This window comes from Electrona antarctica (genome assembly GCF_951216825.1).
Source record: "Electrona antarctica genome assembly, chromosome: 15".
NCBI lineage: Eukaryota > Metazoa > Chordata > Actinopteri > Myctophiformes > Myctophidae > Electrona > Electrona antarctica.
The window spans coordinates 2,316,707-2,341,418 of NC_136796.1; the positions used below are offsets into that span (position 1 = coordinate 2,316,707).

A 24,712-nucleotide genomic window follows, 5' to 3' on the forward strand; every position below is an offset into this window, starting at 1 on the left:
TGCATTGATTTTGATTGATTGAAATTTGCAGAATGGGTACAGTCCAAACAGGTCAATCAATACAAAAACTGCTAAGAGGATAAAACCAGAAAAAGCACTAAGACTTGTTTACATCAGGGCCCTCCATTTTCAATTCATCAAAACATGTAGGCCTTAATGGCCTACCTATACATACAAATATACACGCATATAAACAAAATAACCAAATTCACAGTGAATTTAGAAAAAAGGGAATATGTGTACAGTAGTCCTATAGAAAAATAGGGGGGGACTTTTACCTTTTTTTTTTTTTACAGGGGTAGGCCTACTTAATGAAGTGCTCATTAATTGTCATGCATGGTTAATATCCTTAGGCCTAATTCGCCTAGAGTACTCATCATCATGGCTGAGAGTGAGTGGCTGCCATTCATGCCAGTCATTCCTCGGACGCGTTCCAACTCGCTGTTTCAGAGTACAGTCAGGAATGCTGCGTTGTGCTGTGCTCTGGTGGAGCCTCCCTATGGAGCCTGAGCCCGACGCTGCCCGAGCCGAGCCTCCACCCACCTCCGCTCCTCCGTTACGCACATTGCGGACAGATGTTTACCAGACCACCGGCCCAGGGTGGAGTCAGTAGGGCTCTCTAGATAGATCCCATAGGCTGGCAGGACGCCCGCGCTATGATTTGCGCTATGGTAAAAATATATCACATAATGCATGATTTGATCTTTAATGAAATGATCATGTCCTGTGGAGCTGATTGAGACATGATTGATTGATTGATTGATTGGTTGATTGATTGATTGATTGATTGATTGATTGATTGATTGATTGATTGATTGATTGATTGATTGATTGCAAATTGTATTAAACCGTTTGTAGAATGGGTATACTAGAAGGTCCATATACAAAATCTGCTATTAAAGAGGATATAACCAGAAAAAGCACTAAGACTTGTTTACATAAGAGTCCTCAATTTTCAATTAATCAGAATGGCTGAACCAGCTAATTGCAACATGGTTGAATAAAAACGTTGAGCTTTTTGAATGTATTCGGTTATTTCTATTCATAAAGCTTTCCCAATTCCTCCTTAAATATAACATTAATTTAAGTCTCAGACTCTCAGGACTTAAATAAATTAAAAGGGGACAGGTGGATAATCATTAATTATGTTGTTGGTTTTCTTCCTATTTATATGTGATATGTCAATCTATAGTGTACGTTCTGGTCCTTATCAACACCAATAACCAAGACCAATCTGTTTTATTTTTTAACCCCCCAGGCTATGGGACAGAGGCGTTGTTTTTTTTGTTTTACATGAACCTTCCCATATCCCGTCTAACAAGGATCCAGAATGATTGACAGCCCGGAGAGCCAATAGATGCGGAGAAAGCCAGTGCGTTGGCCAATCACAAGTTCACAAATCCGTGACTTCGCTCTCTGTGCGCGCGACACAGTAGAGAGCGCTGTTGCCATGTCGGGCTCATTATAAGCGAATGTGGGCTCCTTTTTCTGTAAAGTTGCTAGTAAATATTGGCGTGGCAGTTTTTGGGGGCTTGTTTGTTTCTAAAGCGTTGCTTTCTGATGTTGTTAGTTACTTTAAACTAGTGGTTCTCAAACATTTTCTCCTCAAGGACCCCCCAAATTAATATGCATTTGTCCACAGATCCTCCCCCCCAATCTGAAAATATGTTGTGCCAGATGTGTGCTGTTAAAGAAATCTTCAAAATGTGGCACTTGTTTTCCACGATTCTTTCGAAAATAGCTAAACATATATATATTTTCTTGAGATTTTTTTTAAAATATTCTTTTGAAAATAGCAGATATTGCGTTGACAAATATTTGCTTTGACGCTCATATTCACCTTATAGGAAGTATTTTTGTTTTTTTATTAGCATATGCATTCCATAAATTCCATACATAGGGCAGGACCACACATGGACATATTTAACATTTCAAGGTGCTTTACATTTCTAATTTTTATAGTTAAGGTTTTTATAGTTAAGGTTTTTATAGAGGGAAGGTATAATGTTTTTAGGCATATAATATTAGCCAGGGATCCATTCTCCTTTTTAAATACCCCTTTTATTAATAATAGTCGCTTCTTTTGAGCTTGTGTTGTTTTCCTAGACGCCGGTTGCTTATTCTTCTCACGCACGTTATCTGGCAACCCTGGACCCAGACAGGGCAGCACCTCCACACACACATTAACACTGTATAGCTCTGTGTGTGTGTGAGTGTGTTTCTGTACACATTTTCTGCTTCTACAAATCTTTAAACACACAAGACAACAACACAACAGCAGCCCGGGACTGGTGTTTTCAGAAAGAAGCGAGACACCTTTTGACGGTAAGGCCGGGGTTTTCCTTTTTAAAACGATACGTTTAGTTTGTATGCTTTTAAAACAAAACGACCAAAAAAATGTTCATGTTTTGTTGTACACCCGACCTAAACGGCAGCTAAGGGCGGGTTGGGTTGGAACTTACTTCCTGCTCTGACTCACAACACAAGGCCCAAAGAGAGAGAGAGCTCTACCAAAAGAAACGTAGCCTCTTTCGGGACCCATTGGTTTACCCTTTTCTGTATTTTGGGACGTCGGTACCGACGTCCCAAAATACAGAAAAGGGTAAACCAAGGGGTCCAAAAACTGTAGTGTAGCCTACTGTAAACACCATGTTGTAAAGTAGGCTTATGCTGTGTCAGTTGAACGTTTGTTTGTTGTTGTACATAAAGGAATTAATAATGAAATGTGACTTTGACACACAAACCAGGCTATTCTGTTCAGATTCAACCAATGCAATTCAATTCAATTCAAAGGAGCTTCATTGGCATGAGACAACGTTTACATTACATTTACAGTGTCAAAATATAATAAAAAACAGTTGAAAATGGGGAAAGTATATAAATATACAGTTGGAGGGGGTATAGTACAGCATTGTGTAAACTAAAGTACACATCAGCGTTCGATACTATAGTAGTGCTTATAGCTATTCTATTCAGATTCACTGTGGCCATAATATTGTATCCCTCATGGCTAGCATTCATTCAACTGGACATTTGTAATAAATTCCATTAAGAAGCACAGTGGAAATAAAGATGACCGCACTCCACTTTCTGTCAGTGGAAATAAGCAGTCAGTGTCTGTCTGACTGTCTGATTGTACAGGACACACAGTGGGTTTTTTATATACAGATTTTATAGACAGTATATATACAGACACGTGTTTGTATGCATATAGTACACACTACATACAGTGTTGTGTACTAGCCATTGTAGGCTATGTCAGTCTGTGGTACAAATGGTACAGTCAGTGTTTATCTGTGGACAGACAGCTGCAGGTCTTCAGCCAAGGACAGTACCCTAGTTGAGGGAGAGATGAAGCAGGGACCCCCACACTACATATATTGTATATAAAACTGTGTTGCCGATTCAACTTCAACTGTTCACATCCCATCGACTTATAGCATGTTAAGTAGACAGCACTAGAATTGCATTTTATGTAGTCATAGCACTTTATAGTACATATGTATAATATATAGTATAGTATGTATAGTTTACATATATAGTTTCATGATAATATGATATAGATACTCCACTGTTACGTTCTTAGCTTACGGTATGCATGTTTTCATGATAACTACTTTTTATATATGTGATGTATTGCCATGCTTTTTGTTATTGCTTAATGTAAATCACTGGATTAAGAGCGTCTGCTAAATGCCTAAATTGTAAATTGTTCACAGATTTCATCATAGGTGGCTCTGTAGACTTGTTTGACTGCACTGTCATTGTGTTGTGCGTTGTGTTGGAGTCATCCATGTGTATTTTCACACAGTTATTAACCCAGAGTAGTAGTAAGAGAGTGGCGACACTAGCGTTGACTCCCATTCTAACAATGGAATGCGGAAGTGCTCATTCTATCTCGATGGGATAGTTCCAATGTTTGGAACTATAGCCCATAGCAGCACCACCTCGCTTTGTGGCCAGATCAAAGCATGTCGCCACTCTCTTACTACATTACTCTGTATTAACCACCCCTTGAACCAGCAATACTTAAAAACTTTGGTCTGTTGAAGTGTTCCTCCCTAGTCATACAAACCTCTTTGCCGATGTGAGCTTGTAGATCTATTTCCGCCCGGCCGGGCTAATGTTCCCCTCATCATTCTGGGGTTCATGTGGTTAATGTAAAACAAGAATGACTCACTCACACTGATAACTGCCCAGGTGCTTGAGGCGTACTTCAGAGTATGGGTTTTACTTATGCCGTTCAGACTATGGGTTTTATTTTATGGGTAAGTCTCCCATTGGCTTTCGAGGCAGCCAATCATGAAATCGTGTCTACTAGCAGAACATGTGTATAGTCCAGGTGCTTTTCAAGCACCTGGCAAAAAGAGAAAGGAACAAAAGGTTCCTCCTATCCAGAGTGTAGAGTAGGAGAGTAGCAAAGTGGGTCCGGTGCCTATATAGGCTATAGTTCCAAACATTGCTCCCATGGCTGGAACTATCCCATTGAGATAGAATGAGCACTTCCGCATTCCATTGTTACAACGCTAGTGTCGCCACTCTCTTACTAAATTACTCTGCTCCTATCATGCGCCCCCCCCCCCCCTGTAGTAAATCTGAGGACCACCCAGGGCTCCTGGTGGACCCCCTGTTGAAGACCCTGGTCCTGGTGTACAGAAGGTGTTTGTGTACCAGTGTAGTTTTTGGCAGCTAATTTTAGTTTTAGTCATAGTCTCTTTTAGTTTCAGTCACATTATAGTCACCTGGAATGTTTTAGTGTTAGTCTAGTTTTAGTCGACTAAATGTCATAAGATTTTAGTCGACTAAATCTACATTTGATTTAGTCGACTAAAATGTATTTTGGCGGGCCTTGATGCCGTCGTAATGGCTGATTTTACACTTGCTGAAAATAGCATATCTACAAGCTCACAACGCAGCGCGTTGGCTCAGCGCGAAGCGTTGTGAGCTTGTAGATCTGCTATTTTCAGCATGCAACCATGTGTAAAATGACTTATACTGGATCTCTTGTCCACTAGTCCCTTCCTAACATTTTAGTCTAGTTTTTATTTGTTGACGAAATTGTCACTATATTTAGTCTTAGTTTTAGTCGTCATATAGCTTAGTTTTTTGTTTTGTTTTTTTATACGTTTATTTAACAGGGACAATACAAAAAACAATGTATCAAGTTGTAAAAACATGAAACCGTTGCATTGTACAAAGGGTTTGTAGCCAAGGCTAATTTGCAACCCCAGTCCCTGGTTAGGCCTTTCTATACATCTAAACATAAAAAACAATCTTTTACTTCTACTACTACGCATCTACCTAAAACAATCATTTACATGATACATAGTTATCATTTCGTTTCCATGTAGTTTTCGTCAGTGAAAAAAGATTAGTCGACGAACATTTTTTCGTCTTAATATTAGTCGACGAAAACAGCACTGTTGTGTACAGAAGGTTTTTGTGTACATACATATGACTGAAAGGGTTTACACAGGGGCGGCCTTAGGAATCTGGAGGCCCGTTTCAAGACCAAATATGAGGCCCCCATATACATAATTATTTAGTTGATACAGCCGTATTGATAGCAACAGTTCAATATCACACGCAGCCATTACTCTAGACAATTAGCAACAACACCACCTCTCCTCATCCTGTTGTCCCTTCACAAATTAAAGTGTCTCCCCTTTACCTCCCAATGCTGCACATTTTACCAAGGTTATTAACATAAAATAGGTGTAACTTAACATTGTGGGAGAGCGCAAGGCAGTGAGTGAGTGAGATAGAGAGGGCCAAGAGTGGCGGGGGTTGACTGACGCCTGACGTTCAGTTGGAGCTTGGAGGCCCCCCTGAGGGTGGGGGGTGCATACTTAGTTTAGACTAGTCATTGGTTAGACATGGGTTAAGGTTAGGTTTAGGTGTGCTGCCCCGTGGGAGGTTAGGTTTAGGGTGAGGGTTTGAGATAGGTTGTAGTTGTAGGACTAATGACTGGTCTAACCAATGACTAGTCTAAACCAAAAACTGTCTAAACTAAGTACTGCACCCGAGGGTGGAGGACCGTTTCAATTGAAACTGGTGAAACATAGCTAAGGCCTCCTATGGGTTTACAGGAAGAGTGGTCTGGGTTGTACAGTAAACACTGTTTGGGCCGGGAAGGGAAGTGGGCACCTTCAAGTGAAATTGGCTATTTCCCCCCCTCATTGTAAAAAATGATAAAGCATTTGGAAAATTGGTCTGAACGCAGCGGTCATCAGTCAGTCACTCTGCCGGCTTGTTGTGGCGGAAGTTTCTTTCTTAGCCTGGTTTCCTGATTCGAGTATGTTCCGTGATTTGCTTTGCCACTTTTGCAAAGTGACAAACAAACAAACTCACGGAACGCAGCGAGTCAGGCTGGGAAGTGGAAACCTTTAAACCATTCTGGGCGGGAACCCATTATGTTATGCTTTAGCTATTGAAAAATAGCAGATCTACAAGCTCATAGCGCGCCACTGAGTGGCGCGCTACGAGCTTGTAGGTCTGCTATTTTTGAAAAATCGAAGAACCACTGACATAGTAGCCTCGGAAACCCAGACGTTTTTATTTCCAGGGAGAAAAAAAAAGTCTGGGTCCGAGTCCACTTCAATTCGGCATAGAGTACCGCAAACATCGCTCACTCTCTGCTGATTTCTGATCGTCTGCACCTTTGTTAAGTTGACACGCACACATGTACACACACACACACTCTCTCTCTCTGTCGCTCTAATTAATTAGTCTCATGTCTAGCAGCTGCGCATAGTTTCTGCCGGCGGATCCTGCCGGGAGCTGCCTATGCCATAAAAAGCATAGGTGAGTTCCAGGCTACTGACATAGAAACATAGCTTTTTCAGAAAACTGTCAGGATTTAGAAGACATGTTTAGAATCTGATCTCAGGTCAAAATGGGTTGTTAATACCACACTAGACATTTCTGTCAAAATCCCATTTTTGCCACAGACATACACAATGAGTTGACGATACCAACAACACAAAGACCATAACGTGTCTGTAACTGTGAGAGTGTACAGGTGGAACCAAATGGACTCTTATGGGTCCATTTGGTTCTATTTTTTTACACTCTGAGTTAAGGGGGTCCTTGCAAATGAAACGTTTGAGAACCAGTGCCACTAGTACTAGTTGGACTCCTAATATGACTGTCATAGTAAATCAGTGTCATACGGCTGCCAGAATTGGCCAAAAATGACATTCATTTTTTTTTAAAACACCCATGGATTCGAACGAATTTCGAATGATTTCGAATGTATGATTTTTAACCCATTTTGGGCGGGAACCCCTTTTGGTGTTTTAAACATTGTTATAATTTAGCTTTTGAAAAATAGCAGATCTACAAGCTCTGCTATTTTTGAAAAATCGTGAAAATATTTATTTCAGAAAACTGGAGGATTTAGAATATTTTTTTTTTAATTTTGAGGTCAGGCCTAAATGGGTTAATATGAATATGATATGAATTTTGCAGCCTAATATGCTGTAAAACGTTCTCTTTCTTCATCTATATGGGCCGGTCCTGTATGGTCCGGTCCTGTATGGTCCGGTCCTGTATGGTCCGGTCCTGTATGGGTCAAATGAATGATTCACAATTATCTTAATAGCCTAATTTTTGTATAATGTTTTAGTTTACGACGTGGCACAGAGTCTCGCCAGAACTCACACAGCCATTTTATTGTTATTTTTGTTTTAAATTCAAATCTTAATCTAATACATTCGATTATTCTTTTATTTTTTTACATTCGAATATTCATTCGAATGTGGAATATCCGTTGGCAGCACTGATACATATTACTGAAGAAAACCTGGACACTTGACGTTCAGTAATAATCTAAATAAGAACATTCTAAATTTAGAATGGTGTGTAAAAAAAAGAGAACTTGACACGGACACGTCTGTACATGTACGGACATATTGATGACCCCCTGGTCTGAAGTAATGTACAGTAGGCCTTACTGTACATGATTTGAACAGGCACAGTACATCATTATCTAATTGTAAGTTGTAACGTTACAATGTTTCAATGCAAAAAAAAACACAAGTAAATCATTAATCGCAGATATTTGTGTGACAATGAATCATTGTCAACTTAACCAATATTCAGGACAGAAATCCCTTTTGGTGTTCTATTAAGCATTATGTTATACTTTAGCTATTGAAAAATAGCAGATCTACAAGCTCATTTTCTGCTATTTTTCAAAAAATAGCAGATCTACAAGCTTGTAGCACGGCACCGAGTGCCGCGCTACAAGCTTGTAGATCTGCTATTTTTTGAAAAATCGTGAAAATGTGGCGCAAATCTTTGGATATATTTTTAGCTCAAATCTTTGCTTCTGGGGCGGTGTCCCCGGGAACTACATATTATCAGATGGGGGGGTCGGCGGCCAAATACAGATAATTATCAGACCATCGTCCAGTGTTATAAACCAGTGAGTTGCACCACTCAGTTCACACGGTGTGATTTTTTTACTTTCATGGAGCTGTGGTGTGATAAGAAATGTCATACCTCAAGTTGATGCCAAATTAGAAATAGCTACAGTAGATAGCTAGTATGGAATATTGAACATGACTATGGGTTCACACTTATTTTATATTTCATATTTAAGTGTAGCAACAGTGAAAACACGGGCGACTGTGGCTCAGGAGGTAGAGCAGGTCGTCCAATGATCCATGGGTCGGCGGTTCGAATCCCGGCTCCTCCTGTCTACATGTCGAAGTGTCCTTGAGCAAGACACTGAACCCCAAATTGCTCCCGATGTGCTGGTTGGTACCTTGCATGGCTTCTGCCGCAATCTGTGTTTGAATGTGTGTGTGAATGGGTGAATGCAATGCACAATCTATGTAAAGCGCCTTGGATAAAGGCGCTATATAAATGCACCATTTACCATTTACCAAAACAGCACATTATAGGTAAACCAAACTGCTTATTTTACATTCCACAGAGCAGAAGACATCTAGACAGATATCTTTATCTTGTGTTGTGTACCCAGCAAGCATTTGTCCAAGTCAGGACCTGGACAAATTAGTGACGTCTCAATTAGCCCTTCACTAAGTCCCTCCCCAATCCATCCTTGTCCAATAGGCACGTTAGCAGCGAAGAAAGCTTGACCTGCATAGCAACTGTTGCTAAACTATTTGGATTGGCATTGGACAATCGCTTTTTGGGGTGGGATTTAGTGAAGGGCTAATTGGGGCCAGATCAAGTCAAAACTAGACTAGTCACACCTGGCCCAGAATATCACCTGATTTCAACCAACATAAAGTTTACCCACTAAGGTGGACGGGACGTCCCTGGATGAATACAATCAGAGAGAGTCTGATCGAGGCCAGATCAACTTAAGTCATATCATAACTAGTCAGATCTGGCCCAGAATAAGCTATATCATTTAAACTGGTGAAGAGGGCACTGGTGGGGGGGCACGGTGGCACAGTTGGTAGTGCTGTCGCCTCACAGCTAGAAGGTCCTGGGTTCGATTCCCGCCCATACCTGAGGCGGGGTTGGCGAAAGGGCCTTTCTGTGTGGAGTTTGCATGTCCTCCCCGTGTCCCCTAGGGTAGTAGGTACCCTCACATGTTCTCCCCGTGTCCCCTAGGTTAGGTACCCTCACAAAAAACATGCAGTAATCCTGGTCTCTAAACTGCCTCCCCCTGGCCAGCTGGAGTGCCTGATGGAGGGGAAAGGAACTGGTTGGAATAACGTGTTCCTTCCATGCGCTACGTCCAACCAGGGAAACTCCCCCCTGTCAGGTGTAAAGGAGCAACTTGGACACTCAGGCATGAAGGAAGCATGAGTTCAAGTCCGTTGCTCTCCCCATGTCCACTAGGTTGGCGGAGGGGTGTGTAGAGCCCAGGATTAGATACACAGGGGTGAAAAATGGGTTACAAAATCGTGGGATAAAAAATTATTAAAGAAAAAAAACAAAACTGGTGAAGACGTCCTTGAAATGACGTAAAGATCATCCCCATATGGGCTGTGATCCATCTGGCCTAGTCCTGAATGTCACCGGAGTCACTGGAGGACGACATCATCACGTTATCATGATGTCATTTGGTTTGCTGGGTAACTTGTGTTTATACTAGACGTAGACGGTTACGTCTCCCACTTCCCTCTCAAACGAGCATGCAAACTCCACCTGCCCATGCACTTCCCACCTGTCATGTCTGCCACTGTTTTATGATTATGAAGCCTAAAGGGCAAACACAGAAATACTAATTGTAACGTTACAATGTTTCAATGCAAAAAAAAAACCCACAAGTAAATCATTAATCGCAGTTATTTGTGTGACAATTAATCATCGTCAACTTAACCAATATTCAGGACGGAAATCCCTTTTGGTGTTCTATTAAGCATTATGTTATACTTTAGCTATTGAAAAATAACCGATCTACAAGCTCATGGCGCGGCACCGAGTGCCACGCTACGAGCTTGTAGATCTGCTATTTTTTGAAAAATCGTGAAAATGAAGCGCAAATCTTTGGATATATTTTTTGCTCAAATCTTTGCTTCTGGGGCGGTGTCCGTCCGGGCGGTGTCCAGGCGGTGGGAACTACATACATGGCATAGAAACATCGTTTTATCAGAAATCTGTTAGGATTTAGAAGACTTATTTATTTTTAGAATCGGCCTCCGGTCTAAACGTGTAATGATCGTGACGGCTCTAACAATACGGGCGTGTTTGTCCTTTTGATGTCTCGGGACATTTGTGATGCTCCACTGGAGAAGAACATTAACCCATTCTGGGCGGGAACCCCTTTTGGTGTTTTAAAGCATTATGTTATACTTTAGCCATTGAAAAATAGCAGATCTACAAGCTCATAGTGCGCCACCGAGTGCCACGCTACGAGAGTGTAGGTCTGCTATTTTTTGAAAAATGTCGCGCAAATCTTTGAATATATTTCAACGTTTTTAACTCAAATCTTTGCTTCTGGGAGGAGGGAGGATCCTGGAACAACATATTTTCAGATGTGGGTCGTCATCCAATTACATATCATTTTTGGGGTCCTTGACATGAACTATTGAGAACCACTGATACAGAAACTTGAGGTATTTCAGAAAACTGTCATGATTTTAGTCGACGTCGGGCCTAAATGGGTTAACCCATTGAGACCTGGAACGCATCCATGTCACGTTAGCGTTAGCGTTTTAAACATTATGTTATAATTTAGCTATTGAAAAATAGCAGATCTACAAGCTCATAGCGCGCCACCGAGTGGCGCGCTACGAGCTTGTAGGTCTGCTATTTTTGAAAAATCTTTAAAATGTGCCTCAAATCTTTCCGAAAATTGTCATGATTTAGAAAACCTTTTTTTTTTTATTTCGACGTCGGGCCTAAATGGGTTAAGCATGCATGATGACGTCACTAGTCGTACGCAGCAAGTACAGTACCCTGGCATTAAAAGACGTGTAATTAGACATTACCAAAAAACGAGGGAAGAAGAGCGAGGGAACATTGCAGAGTATAGTAATGCTTTAACTGCAAAGCTTCGCTCAAATGCACTGTGTCAGCTGTAGGGACGGGAGTAGCAATCATCTCTGACTCCTTCCTTTTAGAAGGATCCTTAGGGAGCGGTCATTGGCAGTGTTGCCATGTCTGCTTATTATAAGCGACTTCTGCTGGGGCTTTTGTTTCTGTGAAGTCACTTGTAAAAATTGGTAGATGCTGATAGCACGTGGGTTGTGGGTTTTTTTTAGGGGGGGGGGGGGGGGGGGGCTTGTCTCTATAGTGTAGTTGCTCTATTTGGGCCTCATTGATATATTGTCCACTAACCCCTCCCCCCCCCCCCCCCTGCCCCGCCCCCTCTCTAAAAGTATTGTGTATAAATGTGTAACCTAACACCTGTACCAAATTGGTGTTTTTAAAATATTCAAAACGATATTCAAAATGTTTCACTTTTGAAAATATCAGATCTACGTAGATCTCCGTTCATAATCTTTTGGGCTTGTTTTCATAGACCTAGTGGCTTATTTCTCTCGCAAGATTGGGCAACACTGGTCACTGCATTGTGTGTGTGTGTGTGTGTGTGTGTGTGTGTGTGTGTGTGTGTGTGTGTGTGTGTGTGTGTGTGTGTGTGTGTGTGTGTGTGTGTGTGTGTGTGTGTGTGTGTGTGTGTGTGTGTGTGTGTGTGTGTGTGTGTGTGTGTGTGTGTGTTGATGAGTGCTCATGAGTGCTCACTAAACTGTGGTGTGCGATTAGAATGCCTCTGTTACTTAACTTACTTCTGTCATAGCACAGGAGTTCTGTCATAGCACAGGGGTTCTGTCATAGCACAGGAGTTCTGTCATAGCACAGGGGTTCTGTCATAGCACAGGGGTTCTGTCATCTTTGTATACATTTTGTATATTTGTTTCTTTTCTTAAAGGCTAGGCAAAATAAGCTTCGGCTTCAGCCTAGACCTTTTCGGTGCTACCCCTTTGTAAAAAAACTTAAATGCAAATGATGAAACTTAACATGTAAATGTAAAGCACCGAAATAAACTATTCATTCATTCATTCATTCATTCATTCATTCATAGCACAGGGGTCATAGCACAGGAGTTCTGTCATAGCACAGGAGTTCTTTCATAGCACAGGAGTTCTGTCATAGCACAGGAGTTCTGTCATAGCACAGGAGTTCTGTCATAGCACAGGAGTTCTGTCATAGCACAGGGGTCATAGCACAGGAGTTATGGGTTCTGGCATAGCACAGGGGTTCTGTCATAGCACAGGGGTTCTGTCATAGCACAGGGGTTCTGTCATAGCCCAGGAGTTCTGTCATAGCACAGGGGTTCCCAACGTTTTTGGGCTGGGGACCCCCCCGGAAATGCTTTGGCCATGTCTCGCGACCCCCGGACCCCCCAATGCAAATTGACCGCTACACAACAATAACCTTAATAATAGAGAAAATGCATAAATAAATACTGTCTGAAACCAGATATAATCATTAAGGAAAGTTTATGCATGCACTATGTAAACTCTCAATATCCATTTTCCAGCCATTCAGTTGCAAAAAAAAAATACATACATACACATATATATATATATATATATATATAATTTATTTTTATTTTTTTATAATCTGGGGACCCCCCGAAATAATTTCGGGACCCCCAGGTAGAGAACCCCTGTCATAGCCGATGACAGGGGTTACTGTTACTGTACTTCTGCAAATTTGTTCACAAAAAAAAAACATGAAGAAGTTGGAGATGAGTCGAGAGTGCATCACGTGCTGAATGGAAACAAGCCTTTAGTTTTTCTTCTGCTTCTTCTTCTGTGTGTGTGTGTGTGTGTGTGTGTGTGCGTGTGCGACGTGCGTGTGCACGGACGTCTGGGGATGTCGCATGAACATTTGTGAACATTGTCACAAATAATGTGCCCTTTTGGTCCATTTTCAGGTCCATTTCAGGTCCATTTTTTTGGTCCATTTTCAGTCAGTGACTCAGTGTACAAGTTAACCACTTTACACCGTGGCGTCCTTAGTTGTCATATCATCATACTTGTAGGCAAAAGTCTTACCGGTAAATGATAAAATAGCTGATGTACAAGCACGTTGTCGTTGTGTTGTGTAGCTTGTACAGCAGAGCAGAGCTGTTTTTGCAGTGGCACACCCATCGTATGACAATGATGTACAGCAGAGCAGAGCTATAGTGGCCCACCCATCGTATGACAATGATGTACAGCAGAGCTATAGTGGCCCACCCATCGTATGACAATGATGTACAGCAGAGCAGAGCTATAGTGGCCCACCCATCGTATGACAATGATGTACAGCAGAGCAGAGCTATAGTGGCCCACCCATCGTATGGTATGACAATGATGTACAGCAGAGCAGAGCTATAGTGGCCCACCCATCGTATGACAATGATGTACAGCAGAGCAGAGCTATAGTGGCCCACCCATCGTATGACAATGATGTACAGCAGAGCAGAGCTATAGTGGCCCACCCATCGTATGACAATGATGTACAGCATTACGTGGTCAACTGGTGGCCCGGGGGCCACATGCGGCCCCCACCTTCACTTGATGTGGCCCTGGGGTTAATATCCGGGTATCCTGGTTAATACTATTCAGCAGAGACACCTACCGGGTCCCTTCTGGCAGTGGCACAACATGTTTTCAGATGGGGATCTGCAGCCAGGGCTCAATAAATATAGATATATCAATTTTCTTTTTAACCGTTTGACCGCTACCATTATTCAATCCCTCCGCCGCGTCCTGCCAGGGTTTTATCGCGCGTGACACTTACTTTGAAGAGCCAAATATCCGTAATCGCATTTTACTATGAAACCATTCCGTGTGTGTTGACGAAGCTGGTGCTTGTTCTCTCGGTCGGTGGTGGAAAAAGTGGACCGCGAGTATCACAGCGCCTGCTACAGGCCGTTGAAAACGCTTGTCTGGGACAAAGCGACCCCTGCAATGTCGCTTCTGGAGATAAAGCCGTCTGAAAACAGAGCAGGCAATGTAAGTGGATGCGTGCCCATTGGCTCAGAAGCATAACCCCCCCAGGTTGAGAACCCCTGAACTACAGTACAGCATACTAACCATGGTTCTTTTCCAGCAGGGCCCGGTCCAGCCGACCCCACCGCCCCTCCACCACCACCATGCCTCTGGTGACCAGGAACATCGAGCCGCGACATGTGTGTCGCCAGACCATCCCCACGGCCGTGCGCAGCGAGCTGGAGTGTGTCACCAACATCAGCCTGGCCAACATCATCCGCCAGCTGGGCAGCCTCAGTGAGTATCTGTGGCGGGGCGTGTGTGTGTGTGTGTGTGTGTGTGTGTGTGTGTGTGTGTGTGTGTGTGTGTGTGTGTGTGTGTGTGTGTGTGTGTGTGTGTGTGTGTGTGTGTGTGTGTGTGTGTGTGTGTGTGTGTGTGTGTGTGTGTGTGTGTGTGTGTGTGTGTGTGTGTGTGTGTGTGTGTGTGTGTGTGTGTGTGTGTGTGTGTGTGTGCGCGCGCGTGTGTGTTACGTGCATCAGTGTTGATTTTGACAGCACGTTGTGATGTGGTTTAGTCACTTAAACATTTTATTTAGTTTAAGTCATCTGCAATGTTCAGAGGGACACCTCTTCACCCTTTTTGCAAAATAAATGAATATGTTAATGATGTTTAGAAGATTTAGAACACTTTCCTGGGGGTCTTTATGTGTGTAATATGTGATTTTAGATTTGATGTTTAGAAGATTTAGAACACTTTCCTGGGGGTCTTTATGTGTAATATGTGGTTTTAGATATTTTAGATTTGATGTTTAGAAGATTTAGAACACTTTCCTGGGGGTCTTTATGTGTGTAATATGTGGTTTTAGATATTTTAGATTTTAGTAGTGTCCATGATGTCATGGACACTGGGCTCACTTCCTTCCTGGACTACAATTCCCATAATGCTTAGGAGTGCACTACTCCTCCTTGTGGATAGGGGGGAGGATCAACTAGTCAACTAGTACCAACAAGGTTCAACTAGTTGAATAGTCGACTAGTTGCTTAAAGCCTGTGTGTGTGTGTGTTGTGTGTTGGGGTGTGTGTGTGTGTGTGTGTGTGTGTGTGCGCGTGCGTGCGCCCATAGGTAAGTATGCAGAGGATGTGTTCGGCGAGCTGTTTGTGCAGGCCGGGGCGTTCGCCATCCGAGTGAACACTCTGGGAGAGAGAGTGGACCGTCTACAGGTCAAAGTCACCAAGCTGGACCCCAAAGAGGAGGAAGGTGAGACCACTGGAACTACTTATTACTGAACACAACCTTTAACTCATCAAAGAGGAGGAAGGTGAGACCACTGGAACTACTTATTACTGAACACAACCTTTAACCCCAAAGAGGAGGAAGGTGAGACCACTGGAACTAGTATTATTACTGAACACAACCTTTAACCCCAAAGAGGAGGAAGGTGAGACCACTGGAACTAGTATTATTACTGAACACAACCTTTAACCCAAAGAGGAGGAAGGTGAGACCACTGGAACTAGTATTATTACTGAACACAACCTTTAACCCCAAAGAGGAGGAAGGTGAGACCACTGGAACTAGTATTATTACTGAACACAACCTTTAACCCCAAAGAGGAGGAAGGTGAGACCACTGGAACTAGTATTATTACTGAACACAACCTTTAACTCATCAAAGAGGAGGAAGGTGAGACCACTGGAACTAGTATTATTACTGAACACAACCTTTAACCCCAAAGAGGAGGAAGGTGAGACCACTGGAACTAGTATTATTACTGAACACAACCTTTAACTCATCAAAGAGGAGGAAGGTGAGACCACTGGAACTAGTATTATTACTGAACACAACCTTTAACCCCAAAGAGGAGGAAGGTGAGACCACTGGAACTAGTATTATTACTGAACACAACCTTTAACCCATCGATAGGGCTGCGAAATGAATCACAAAAAAAATGTATTGACTACTTTTCAAACTGCAAGCGGCTTTACCCACATAGTATCCCCTATGCAGGGGTGAATATATAATATAGCAGATCTACAAGTCACAATGCGACGTGTTGTGAGCTTGTAGATCTGCTATTTTCAGCATGCAACCTGGCCAGCCGGGGCGCCTGATGGAGGGGGAACAGGGCTCCAGCGTGCGACTTAATAGGTCGCATATGATACTTAATTTGAGTAAAGTGCAAGTTAAAATATAACGAGGTCGCACGGGTGCGACTTGCTGGAAGGATGAGTGGGGGGGGGGGGGGGGGGGGTGGGGGGAACATCCCGCAGTGCTTGCCCGTTCCATTGATAAAAACATTGGACGTTCACCTGACGCCCAGTGTTCAAAGAACGATCGTTCACAAAAACCCACCAATAAGCCCTTCAGACTTGGATGGTCAGAGCGGCGCGATTACATACAAAGTCAATGCAAAGACGAGAATTGCGCAAACGGGCACGGCGCGACCTGCTGCGGTACAAACTGGACGAACCGAGGCGAATATATATTCAGGTCTGAACGCAGCTTATCCGACACAAATTAACTAATCTTTCTCAGCTGTACAATTTCACTGGAGCGCGCAGCGTGCATATCTAACTGCATGATGATCAGTCATGATCTACACAGACAGCCGACTCCCGACCCAAACACTGAGTGAGGAGGTAAACTTGTTGTTTGATGTGAACATGTGCCACGAAAAATAGCTTCCAAAGCTTGTTGTGTTTGCATCGAGGAGGTAGCCTATGTGTCCATACATGATGATCGGCCAACAAAATACATTAATCTCCCTCCCAGTGAGTGAAGAGCACTGATGCCTTCAGTGCGTTGTGAGCTTGTAGATCAGCTATTTTCAGCACGTGGAGATATGTAGGCTCTGAGAGCATTCAGAAACTTTTACCTTCACAATAAAAGCATGCAGCTTTCACAAGTTGGCCCATGAAGACAAGGAAAGTGACCTTTGTAGGGGGTTTTATGATTCAAACCTTTAATGGTGGAAACCACTACATAAATAAATGGCGCCCGATGTGGGGGCATGATAAGATCATGTATTAATACCACGCTATACAAAGAAAAAAATGGTGCTACCTAATTTGTGGTGGCGCTACCAAATGAAAAGGTAGGTGGCACCAGTGCTACCTGTGAAAAAGTTAGTCTGGAGCCCTGAGGGGGAAAGGAACTGGTCGGAGTAACGTGTTCCTTCCACGCGCTACGTCCGGCCGGGGAAACTCTCCCCTGTCAGGTGAAAAGAAGCAGCTTGGACTCCTCATGTATAGAAGGAAGCATGAGGTCAGTCCGCTGCCCCCCCCAGGTTGGCAGAGGAAGTGTAAACCGTATGATAACGCAGGCTCGTTCATGCAGGCACAGTGTCCTCATTTTAACCAGGAAGGAGACGCAACAGAATGACAATGTCTAGTTTTAACCCATTCAGAACGGGAACCCATTTTGGTGATTGGTATTGGTGTAATACTTTAGCTATTGAAAAATAGCAGATCTGCAAGCTCATAGCGCGGCACCCAGTGCCAGACTACGAGCTTGTAGATCTGCTATTTTTTTTTTTATCGTGAAAATGTAATATATATCCTTTCAGAGCGAACTTTTAACTCAAATCTTTGCTTCTGGGGGGGGGTCCCTGGAACAACATATTTTCAGATGGGGATCGGCGGCCAAATGCAGATAATTCTGGGGGTCCTTGACATGAAATAGTTTGAGAACTACTGATAAAAGTCGTCCTATTTTTCCTAAAAGTCACCCTATTTTTCCTAAAATGTCGTCTTATTTTTTCCTAAAAAGTCGTCCTATTTTTCCTAAAAAGTTGTCCTATTTTTCCTAAAAAGTTGTCCTATTTTTCCTAAAAGTCGTATTTTTCCTAAAAAGTCGTCCTATTTTTTTCCTAAAAGTCATCCTATTTTTTCCTAAAAGTCATCCTATTTTTTCCTAAAAAGTCGTCGTAATTTTTCCTGAAAGTCATCCTATTTTTTTCCTAAAAGTCATCCTATTTTTTCCTAAAATTCATCCAATTTTTTCCTAAAAAGTCGTCCTATTTTTTCCTAAAAGTCATCCTATTTTTTCCTAAAAGTCGTCCTATTTTTTCCTAAAAGTCGTCCTATTTTTCGTTGATGTCGTCGTAATGGCAGATTTGACACTTTGGTTGTCATTAGACTTGACTGACAGAAACATGGGGTTTTTCAGAAAACTGTCAGGATTAAGAAGGCATTTTGTAGAATCGTCCTCAAATCTAAATGGGTTAATTCATGGCCCTCTCTCTCTCTCTCTCTCTCCCTCTTTTCTGTTGTCTCTCAGTCTCCTTGCAGGCCATCACCACCCGTAAGGCGTTCCGCAGTAATCTGACCCAGGACCAGCAGCTGTTCAAGAGGCCCTCTCTGCCCATGCCTCTCCAGGACACCTATGTGACCTGTGACCCTCCTCCGCCGCTCAACAACCTCAGCCAGTACAGGTACAGGAACACGCACGTACACACACACACGCAGACGCTCACGCACACACAAATGCATCATGCGTGGTTTAACTTGGGAACAGAGCATAGTGTGAGACTGTGAGTGGAGCATCGGATGGGAAGGAGAAATGTCGCTCCGCGCTCAAGGAGGCCGTTCGTTGTTGTCACATCCGCTCTCCTGTCATGTTAACCCATTTTGGGGCGGGAACCCCTTTTGGTGTTTTAAAGCATTATGTTATACGTTAGCTATTGAAAAATAGCAGATCTACAAGCTCATAGCGCGGCACCGAGTGCCGCGCAACGAGCTTGTAGGTCTGCTATTTTTGAAAAAATCGTGAAAATGTGTCACAAATCTTTGAATATATATTCTTTCAGAGCGAACTTTTTAACTCAAATCTTTGCTTCTGGGGGGGTCCCTGGAACAACATATTTTCAGATGGGGGGGGGGGGGGTCGGCAGCCAAATACAGATAATTCTGAGGTGTCCTTGACATGAAAAAGGTTGAGAACGACTTCTACATTTGTAGAATCGCCCTCAGGTCTAAACAGGTTAATTTCGCCCCCGCTCCGTCGGTCACCTCGATGTCCGCTCGGCAACAAAAATAAATAAATGTTGTCTATTCTATTCATTTCTGCACAGATGCGCCTCAGTCGACTGTAGAGAGCCTTGATAAGACGCAAACTGTGACGCGAAACACACCATCTAGTTTCCTTTTTATGTACACTTCGTCTTAGGCCTGACTTTCTAGATTAAAATAAAATCTTCTAAATCCTGACAGTTTTCTGAAATACCTCATGTTTCTATGTCAGTGGTGCTCAATATTTCATGTCAAGGACCCCCAAGATTATATGTAATTGGCCACCAACCCCCATCTGAAAATATGTTGTTCCAGGGACCTCCCCGCCAGAAGCAAAGATTTGAGCCACATTTTCATGATTTTTCAAAAATAGCAGATCTACAAGCTCATAGCGCGGCAGAGTGCCGCGCTATGAGCTTGTAGATCTGCTATTTTTCAATAGCCTTCATGATCACAAATAGATACGTTCTTAGTTACGTTCTTAGCTTACGCATGTTTCTTGATAAATGCATTTTATATATGTGATGTATTCCCATACTTTTGTTCCTGCCTAATGTAAATCGCTCTGGATTAAGAGCGTCTGCTAAATGCCTAAATTGTAAATTGTAAATTGTAGCACAGGGCAGATAATAGACAAATAACTTTCTTCCAAAAAAAGTACAAAATAGCAGAAATAGTCAGAGATAGACCCTGACGAAGACCTTTTGGTCGAAACGCGTAGGTCCTGTTATTTATTTATTTGCCTTGCTAATCATTGCTAAATTATTTAAACCTTTTTCCACCAAAGAGTGCCTTGGATTCCTTTTATTTCTTTTCAAGTCTGCAATTTACACCTTTGGGAATCAAGCAGTACAACTTGAAGGAAAGATACCTTTTTTGGTATATAGCAGAAATAGTGTGTGCGTGCGTGTTAAATAAAGATGCTAAATGTGTGTGTGTGTCTAGTCTGGCGTTACCAGACTGTTGCCTCCGCGATTTCCAAACGCTTCGTCATACAGTCTGGAGCAACGGATGAGCTCAGAGTCATGAGTAAAGTATAAAGTGGAAGTGGAGCCTCCTCGCCACTTCCGTTTCGTCTTTACAGTCGCGCACATTTATCCTAATATAAATAGAGAACATCTAAGCATATATAGCTTGTTGCTTAGCAGGAAAGGAAATAAAAAAATAAGCTCTAAAGATATTTTAAAATATATTTTTTGTGAACGGAAATGGCAGCTTCTGTTACTCAGCTCATGGGCTGTAGGTCCAGACTCTATATAGCATTCTGTTACTCAGCTCATGGGGCTGTAGGTCCAGACTCTATATAGCATTCTGTTACTCAGCTCATGGGGCTGTAGGTCCAGACTCTATATAGCATTCTGTTACTCAGCTCATGGGGCTATAGGTCCAGACTCTATATAGCATTCTGTTACTCAGCTCATGGGGCTGTAGGTCCAGACTCTATATAGCATTCTGTTACTCAGCTCATGGGGCTATAGTTCCAGACTCTATATAGCATTCTGTTACTCAGCTCATGGGGCTGTAGGTCCAGACTCTATATAGCATTCTGTTACTCAGCTCATGGGGCTATAGTTCCAGACTCTATATAGCATTCTGTTACTCAGCTCATGGGGCTGTAGGTCCAGACTCTATATAGCATTCTGTTACTCAGCTCATGGGGGCTGTAGGTCCAGACTCTATATAGCATTCTGTTACTCAGCTCATGGGGCTATAGTTCCAGACTCTATATAGCATTCTGTTACTCAGCTCATGGGGCTATAGTTCCAGACTCTATATAGCATTCTGTTACTCAGCTCATGGGGGCTGTAGGTCCAGACTCTATATAGCATTCTGTTACTCAGCTCATGGGGCTGTAGGTCCAGACTCTATATAGCATTCTGTTACTCAGCTCATGGGGCTGTAGGTCCAGACTCTATATAGCATTCTGTTACTCAGCTCATGGGGCTGTAGGTCCAGACTCTATATAGCATTCTGTTACTCAGCTCAGGGGGCTGTAGGTCCAGACTCTATATAGCATTCTGTTACTCAGCTCATGGGGCTGTAGGTCCAGACTCTATATAGCATTCTGTTACTCAGCTCATGGGGCTGTAGGTCCAGACTCTATATAGCATTCTGTTACTCAGCTCATGGGGCTGTAGGTCCAGACTCTATATAGCATTCTGTTACTCAGCTCATGGGGCTGTAGGTCCAGACTCTATATAGCATTCTGTTACTCAGCTCATGGGGCTGTAGGTCCAGACTCTATATAGCATTCTGTTACTCAGCTCATGGGGCTGTAGGTCCAGACTCTATATAGCATTCTGTTACTCAGCTCATGGGGCTGTAGGTCCAGACTCTATATAGCATTCTGTTACTCAGCTCATGGGGCTGTAGGTCCAGACTCTATATAGCATTCTGTTACTCAGCTCATGGGGCTGTAGGTCCAGACTCTATATAGCATTCTGTTACTCAGCTCATGGGGCTGTAGTAAGGCTGAACGATTTTGAGAAAAAATCTAATTGCGATTTTTCTGACCAATATTGCGTTTGCGATTTGACTCGTGATATATTTTTTTTAAATCACACCCATGTGAAGTAAGTGGTGCAACTCCATGTGGGCGTCCCTGAGGGGTCCCCGAAACTTCCAGACCCACAGGAACACGCCCAGGGTGCCGGCCCGGTTCAGGCGAGCCGCCCTGTGTCCGAAACGGTCGAGAAATGACAGAGTTAACGTGTGGGGGTCCCCAGGGGGTCCCTATACTGTACTGTACAGTCACTGTACTGTACAGTACATGTCACACCCATGTCACACCCGAAATCATCATATAGGGCCTATACAGTTAGTATGTGTGTGTGTTAGGCTGCGCAACAGTGACACTTGGTTGTGAAAACCAACCAAATGCTATTTTCGTGCTCAGACAGACCCAGCCAGCCACCCACCCACCCACAGACACACAAAGCTCCGTAATGAAGTGGTTGCACCATTTAAAAAGTAAAGCTTCAATTTAGTATTCACTGTGTCCATTTAAAAAGTAATGAAACATTACCAAATGGCATACCATTCATTTACTTTACCAGGCAGTGATGTCAGGATTCACATGATGTGAGACAGCTCAAAATAATGTAGGCTAACCAAATTGACCTGTGTTTAATTAACTACAAAAATAATGTGTGTTAAAATTGTAATGAAATAATTGTAAACAGCTCTCTGGATACAGACCATAAATGCAATGTAATTTCCAGACTTTCTATTTAAGTGCAATTGCTATTAGGCTACAGTTATCTAATCATCAGAGCACAATATCGTGATTCTCATTTAATATTCACATTTAGATATTATGTAATGTTCAATTGATTTTTTTTTTTGAGGGGCACTATAGCCCCTCCAATATCCAGCCTTTAGTGTATGGTCACAAACATCCTACACAAACATTAAATTCCCATTATGTCAGTGTCTGAGCAAAGACATAGGCCTAGTGTCTATTTTACGTCATGATGATGATAAGAGCGCCCCTCACTTCACACGGGTGGGATTTTTTTAACAAAATAAAAGCATATGCATTGCATACGTGTAGGCTACATTTTGACAGATGTGATGACATAATTAGGCTATCAATTATTAGAGATAATTTTGTCTGAAGTTTAAGACAAGCTCATAACTTTAACTTTAATGTTTATTAGCTTGTTGGCCGGCTATTTCCCCACCACGGGTCCTGGTGTAAGCTCTTTTACAATGACGGCTCTACTCTGATCTCGGTACAATTTTGCGGACCTCGCTCAGACAAATCATTACAAATGTACATGCACCACAATGGAGACCGGTTCACCAGAATCGGGGACGACGACGACAATGTAGCATTAAAATAAACAGGGGACAGACAGGACAGCGCCGTGCCATGCGAAGTTGTGGTGTTGCCGTGGGATGTTTTTACTGTCGCTGTACCATGACAGGTCTTGCACAAAACTCTCTTGCCTGTAACGTCAAAACCAAAATAATGCCATATCCCCGAAGTGCCTGATCTCTTTGGGATTAAATTGTGCGGAATTAAGAAAGTTTATTCGGGCTCCGCAGACGCTATGCTTGCATCTACTCCTCAGCTGCTGCTGACTTCTAGCATGGTAGCATTAGCATCAACGCACTGAACGCAGAGCAGAGTAGACGTAAATGATTACTTTGTTTTGGGCACTGGGGGAGCGTGTACACATGCACTGCAGTCACATGCACTGCAGGGACACTTCTGATTGGTTAGAATAGAGAGCACAGTACAGCCTTGTTGTAAATACTGGATCAGACACGCTCCGGGTTGAATATTATGATTAAAAAAATCGCAGCCTTTGCGATTTGCTAATCGCGTGGTTTCAAATCGCAATTTCGGTTTGAAAACGATTAATCGTTCAGCCTTAGGCTGTAGGTCCAGACTCTATATAGCATTCTGTTATTCAGCTCATGGGGCTGTAGGTCCAGACTCTATATAGCATTCTGTTACTCAGCTCATGGGGCTATAGGTCCAGACTCTATATAGCATTCTGTTACTCAGCTCATGGGGCTGTAGGTCCAGACTCTATATAGCATTCTGTTACTCAGCTCATGGGGCTGTAGGTCCAGACTCTATATAGCATTCTGTTACTCAGCTCATGGGGCTGTAGGTCCAGACTCTATATAGCATTCTGTTACTCAGCTCATGGGGCTGTAGGTCCAGACTCTATATAGCATTCTGTTACTCAGCTCATGGGGCTGTAGCTCCAGACTCTATATAGCATTCTGTTACTCAGCTCATGGGGCTGTAGGTCCAGACTCTATATAGCATTCGGAGATTGTGGAATAGTTGTCTGGCTACGCAAGACTAGTGTGTCTCTGACCTCAGGGACGATGGGAAAATAAAGATGCTAAATGTGTGTGTGTGTGTGTGTGTGTGACCTCAGGGACGATGGGAAGGAAGCTCTGAAGTTCTACACTGACCCGTCGTACTTCTTTGAACTGTGGAAGGAGAAGATGCTGCAGGACACCAAGGACATCATGAAGGAGAGACGCAAACACAGGGTAGGGGGCGCACGCACGCACACACGCACGCACGCACGCACGCACGCACGCACGCACGCACGCACGCACGCGCGCACACACACACACCAAGGACATCATGAAGGAGAGACGCAAACACAGGGTAGGGGGCGCACACACACACACACACACACACACACACACACACACACACACACACACACACACTCTCACACACAGACACCAAGGACATCATGAAGGAGAGACGCAAGCACAGGGTAACGCACGCACGCGCACACACACACACACACACCA

The 24,712-nt window shown here is 43.1% G+C and overlaps 1 protein-coding gene across 1 annotated transcript in view; it reads left to right on the plus strand.

Moving 5' to 3' along the window:
• The first annotated feature begins 2,162 nt into the window (after nt 1–2,162).
• The window catches only part of wasf2 (WASP family member 2), a 25,269-nt gene continuing 2,719 nt past the window's right edge, over nt 2,163–24,712 (plus strand). The window contains exons 1-5 of the mRNA XM_079522882.1: nt 2,163–2,325; nt 14,536–14,708; nt 15,534–15,668; nt 18,690–18,843; nt 24,322–24,446. Coding sequence (XP_079379008.1) covers nt 14,576–14,708; nt 15,534–15,668; nt 18,690–18,843; nt 24,322–24,446 — 547 coding nt within the window. The 5' untranslated portion in view covers nt 2,163–2,325; nt 14,536–14,575. The remainder of the gene's footprint in view (nt 2,326–14,535; nt 14,709–15,533; nt 15,669–18,689; nt 18,844–24,321; nt 24,447–24,712) is intronic.